Below are 5736 nucleotides of genomic sequence, written 5' to 3' on the forward strand. Positions count from 1 at the left end.
GTATGGTGGACAATGATGCAGAATCTCGGGCTAAACTACAAAGAACAGATTAGGGAGATGTGAAAGGTGAAACTGTTTTTTTGTGCCAAAAAACGCCCCATTTTCCTAACATCATCTCACTTCGAGTAACACAAACCTTGATACCTAAACGACACTTGCTAACGACACCGTTTCTATTCATTTACCTTCCACTTCTCCCAATAACTACCAACAATCCCTATCCCTTTTCTACTCCTTTTATATAACACATTCTTTCTCTTCAATACTACCATTTTTCATTTTCATACATTATAAATCACAATTATTTCATTTCACGTTTTCCAAACACAGAAAATATTTCGAGTTTTTATCGTTTAGTAAAATATTTGTCAGAAGACAAAGACTTATTCAAATTGTAAGTTATCTTTCGTATAAAAACTAGTTTAATATTCTATTTTTTAAATATGTAATATAATTAATCAGTATATATGTAAAAAAAAATATGTATTATATTTCTCATGAAATAAAATAAAATAATAAGAATAATATAATAATAGCAACAAAAACAACAATTTATATGAAACTCCCATCAAATTATAATAAGCATTTAAAACTAATCATCAAACTCAATAACTAAACTAAGATTAAATGACTTGGATCATAAAAATAAAAATCTGCTAAGAATAAAATAAAAAAACAACTAACTAATGTATTTACTATTTATATTATGAATTATTTATTGCTTAGCTGAGATGTCAAGTTGTATAATAATGTCTAACACGAAAATTTAAAAAAAAAATTAATTAATTAATTAATTAATTTCAAACTGATGTCTCAGAGTGAATCCGACCACTTCAGAGACATTAATTGGTAAAAATTAAGTAGTTTTACTAAGTAATCTCAACAAATATTAGTTTAAAACACTTTCTTCTTTTAAAGTACCATTTTTTTAAAAGATATAACAGTGACGAAATCATGAAATAAAAAGAAAATAGAAGACATATATAAGCACGTGATAATAATGATTGAAAAGAAATCATTTGTAAAATATATATTTAAATATAGTGAAGTGTTATTTTATGAAAAATAGTAAAAATGTTAGAAGTAAGAAATTGAATGAAAGAATGAAGCTAAAATAGGTTAAAGAATGTGTTTGTAGGAGTCTTTCTGGGTTTGGGTCTGAAGCAACAGCAGCAGTAGCAGAACAGCTAGGTGTAGGTAGGTGGTAGCCCTTCCCCCTCAACACCTACCTGCATGCATTAAATGGTGCATGCGAAGCTCTTTTCTCTTTTGCTTAGCTCCAGAACTCACACACCACTCACATGAAGGTGGAAGCTGTGAGCTCTGAGCAAGCCCACTCCTACTCTACTCATTGCAACCAAGTTTTGACTTCTCCCTCACACAACCAAACCCGACACATATTCCCACCAACTCCCATTCTACGTACAACCCAACTCAACACATACTATACCACTATTATTGCAAACCGCCAACAAAATACAAACTTACCGTACACTGTCATCAAAACTTTTCAAACTCCTTCCTCCTTTTATTCATTATAAACAAACAAAGTCCAACCCAACTTTGTACACGCAAAATGATTCCCTTCACTACAAAATTCTACTAAATAATCAAATAAATTACAAACCATCCTCTTTTCATTTTCAACGCTTTCCCATTCATTCCATTACCAGTACTATTACTGTTACTACCACTATTTCAGACCCACGAGCATTTCGGTGTTCGCCGTTTCGACCACGCTACCTTCTTCCCAGGCAATTTCCAAAAACGACTCTCTAAAAAAGAAACATATATGATGCACGCCGTTTCATACCCCGCCTTGCACGTCGTCGTTTTTTATTCTTTTAATTCATCTCTTTAAACGCTCAAATTCTAACACCAGGTGTGGACAGTTGACGCACGAGGGAACTCGAAAATTGAAATTGGGGATCAAAAATCGAATCAATGTCTACTTAATGATGGTAATAGTAGTAATTAATACATTGAAATATACTAATACTATGTACTGAGGTGAAGGGAAAATGGCAGTGGTAAATTAGAGGGGTTGATTGGGGTGTGGTGGTGTTTAGATTTTTGGAATTAAAATATTAGAAACGCTGAGAAACGGAAACGTGACGTCTTCTGATGTGAGGGGAAACAATGGAGATGAGGCCACCGAGTGGGGGCCGCATCTTCGACCTGTAAACCATTTCGTCGTACGGTCTTCGGTAGAACTTCACAAATGGCAAGAACGATTCACGGCACCTCTCTCCCTTCACGCTCGCGTGGCTCTCTCGCCGGAAAAACGTCGCCGGCGACTGCAGGAACGAGGTCCGAGGTGGCGCCGTCACGCGCTGCGGCAGCGGGGTGGAGGGGAAGAGGCCCTTCCTGCTGGCCGGGGGACCGCGGGGGTTCCTCGCGACGGGCGACGCGAACGAGAGCGAGCGCGCGTTCAGCGGCGAGATCAGCGCGGGCGAGGGAGTCGTGGGTCCCACTTTCGATGCTGACGTGTCGGTCAGACTCAGGTACCATGGCTTCAAGGAGTCCAGGTGGTGAGACACGGTGAAGGAGAAGCGTGACGAGGAGCAGGAGCCTATCTTCGCCGTTGATTTGACGCTCGAGGTATCGAATCGGAGGGACGAGGCTCGCGGGTACGCCGCGAAGTCGTTGAAGTCCAACGATTCTTCGAAATCCAACGATGACACAACCGTGGTCCACGATGATAGCTCCACGAACGGCCTAACACCCTGCAGTACAGTGCACCCAACATCAAAACCACACACCCGATAATTGGTATTCCGTAATTTAATTATTAGAATTGATTTGAATTAAATAAAACTAGAAATAAGTGGCACACGTCTTTTTCAATCCCAGCAAAAACAACGTATAGTGTTCCCTCGTACCCTATGAATCTAACCGAGACAACTAAAATAGGTTTTGGTTTTGGTTTTCAATTTCAATACGAGATATGACACGTAGCCGAGCTATATGGTATTGTGGTGCGTTTGAATTTATGATAATGGTGAATAGTAACGGGAAAGACGGTACTTTTTGTGCATGGGGCACATTTTTAATTTAGTTATATGGACTTGGTTTGGATATGGTATGGCATGGGGTAGTGGGTGGACCACCAAAAAATCAGGGGAAGTGGTCCATTCATTGGTAGTGGTCAAAGAAAGTAGAACATGCATGATCTGAAGGTATGATGATGCCAGAAAGGGTGCATTACATACCCAACCAACACACATCAGAGCGAGACCAAACTAAAATGTGGTGGAACAGTGTTTGAGTTTAACTGGCACTTGGTAAACAGTACATGGTAGACTACCAAAATTAGGTACGTAAGGATTTTGAATTGTGGTTACCTTCCACAAGTAAGCGAAAAGCGAGGGAGGGTCTATGACAAAGGCTTTGCATAGCCTTCCTGGGTAGTACTCCGCCACAATTTTCAGTGCTGGTAGCAATTGGTTCATGAAAGCAGATGCTGATCTGTAAAAGCCTGCAACAACCAAATAATCAACCTCTTGTTATTTACATGTTTCCCAGATGTGTTGAATCTTGAGATTAGCTTAGGGTTAACTTGTTTTTAAAATGTGTTCACTGTTTAATATAAAATTGTTGGGGTGAGAAAAAAAGGTAAAGGGGGGTACTGGCAAAAGCTAAAAAGGAGAATCATGGGTTGTTCCTCTGAAGCCTTGTGCTACGGCAATAGCATAATTTAAGGAAGCATTAAAGATTGAGATGGACCAATTCGGGTAGAGAATATCAATAATGACTCCAATTCCCAATAATACCCTTTCTAACATGGCCATTAATTGTAGCCTAGAGCCTGAGACACCCCAGGGGCACTCCGGACACTTTCTGTGTGTCCCTCAGGCCCTGCCGGTGATCCCAACAGAGTTCCATATCATCCCTGCCCTCTCATTTATTGTTCTGATCCCTCAATCTTTTCTGTTCACTTCTGATTTCCTTTCACCCTTTTACTTCTTTTGTTTGTTTACCAATAATTGTTTCAAAATGGCATTATGGAAATTTGGCTTACGCAGCCATGTGCACTTACTTGCGTCAAAAAGCACCACAAATTGCTCTACGTTTTTTGGCATGGTCGAAATCGCCACCTCCATTGTAAAGGCCACCAAACGAGTGAACCTTCAGGATTTCAAAAAACAAAATCAATAACAATAGCATCAGTTTATTTAGTTTGCTTCTGCTATAATAATCACTACCATAAATGAAATCATGAAAGGGTTAAAAAACTCTTATCTCGGTGTTTGCTAACTTACATTTTCTGGGAATGCAACTTTTGATAGTCTTGCTTCAAACGAAAAATCTGTTATCACCCCAATTCAAATCACAAGTTTTATTTCCAGTAACAGAATAAAATAATAATATAAAAACGAAGGCACAAACCCAAATAAAAAATGAAGAGAAGGGTAATGAAATTACCATAACAGGTCTGGATTCGTCATCATGACCAGCAACATAGGCCAACCCATCAGCCAGTTCTGCTGAGAAATCATCCGCTATCAAGTGATCTGTTTTCCAAAATCCCATCAATGAAAAACAGTATTCACATTCAAAGTTTCAACGAAAATAAGAAAACTAAAAATAAAATAGAATACAAGTACTAGTAGTACTCATTTTTTCTGTGTTATTTGGGTGGGGGTATACGGAGAAGGAAAGAAAAAGAGAGTGACCTAATGATTACTAGAGTGGGGTGCGTTTCACTTTAACGTTTGTTTGGTTCAAAGGAAGGGAAAAGCAAGATTCTTTGGCAAGAGAAAACAAAAAGAGAAGTCGGCTTGTTTTCACAACGGGAAAAAGCTTTTGCGAGAAAAAGGAATTAAGGAGATGAAGTGGGGAAGGAGCTAGAAGGAGAAAGAAGAAAAGAAGAAAAGAAGAAAGAACTTGTTGCGGAATATACCAGTGATCACACTCTCTCTCCAGGCAAGACAAGCCTTGAGTTGCTTCGAAGCTTTTTTCACACTATCCCCTTTTGCTTTCAGAAACCGTTTCACACAAGCGTAGTTACAAAACTTCTCCTACACAACAACAACAATAGCACCAACAAAATAACCACAATTTAAGTTATCCTGAAATCATGTTAAGCCACAAAACCTATGAAAGAGTATAGGGAAGAAAAAAAAACCTGCTTCACAGTAAGAGGGGTTTGTTTTCTGAGAAGCTCAAGAACAGCTTCAACTTTGGCTGTCTCCTTGTGATCTCCGAGCTCTGTTTTCTTCCCCATTTCGAGAAACACTGACTTAGAAACGTGACAAGTTTGCAATAATTAGCAAATCTCCAAGAAGGTAGCAAGCTAGAGAGTAGAGAACACAACGACTATTATTCCAAACTTCTGCTTCACGCAACCATTAATATAAAGCAAAGAGCAGGGTTATTGTCGCTGATATCAGAGAGAGAGAGTGAGTGAGGACGTTGAATTGAATGAATGTAATGCGAAGAAGGAAGTTGGAGGCTTTATTTATAGCTAAACGACGGCAAATAACGCCGTTACGCAGGAAGGGGGAAAACATTAAACACTTATACGAGAAAGGCTTTTTGAAAACGTCAACACTTGTTACCCTTGAGAGTCCACAGTGGTTTTTGAGTCAATGTCCCAAAATGGGTCCCCACTCAACACCGCAATGATGCCCCCGACAAGGATTCGTAACGGAAAACGCCGACTTTGCGTTCTTAAACTAGTTTCAATTTTCTTAAGTGTTTTTTATATTTTGCCAAGGATGTGCCCAAAAGTTG

The 5736-nt window shown here is 38.9% G+C and overlaps 1 protein-coding gene across 2 annotated transcripts; it reads right to left on the minus strand.

The window, feature by feature from the left end:
- Positions 1 to 1922: 1922 nt before the first annotated feature.
- LOC137828704 (Sec14p-like phosphatidylinositol transfer family protein) lies at positions 1923 to 5494 on the minus strand. Of its 2 annotated transcripts, XM_068635384.1 has the most exons (7): positions 5129 to 5494; positions 4904 to 5021; positions 4426 to 4514; positions 4263 to 4309; positions 4040 to 4128; positions 3345 to 3478; positions 1923 to 2726 (listed from the first exon to the last, which is right to left on the minus strand). In XM_068635384.1, the coding sequence occupies exons 1-7, from the start codon at positions 5225 to 5227 to the stop codon at positions 2088 to 2090; spliced, it is 1215 nt and encodes a 404-aa protein (XP_068491485.1). In that variant the 5' UTR covers positions 5228 to 5494; the 3' UTR covers positions 1923 to 2087. The 2 variants fall into 2 exon arrangements, with proteins under 2 accessions (XP_068491485.1, XP_090161545.1); XM_090305419.1 differs by lacking the exon at positions 3345 to 3478 and having other exon boundaries at positions 5129 to 5432.
- Positions 5495 to 5736: the final 242 nt, after the last annotated feature.

The sequence above is a fragment of the Phaseolus vulgaris genome, chromosome 7 (assembly GCF_051622355.1).
Source record: "Phaseolus vulgaris cultivar YP4 chromosome 7, ASM5162235v1, whole genome shotgun sequence".
Taxonomy (NCBI): domain Eukaryota; kingdom Viridiplantae; phylum Streptophyta; class Magnoliopsida; order Fabales; family Fabaceae; genus Phaseolus; species Phaseolus vulgaris.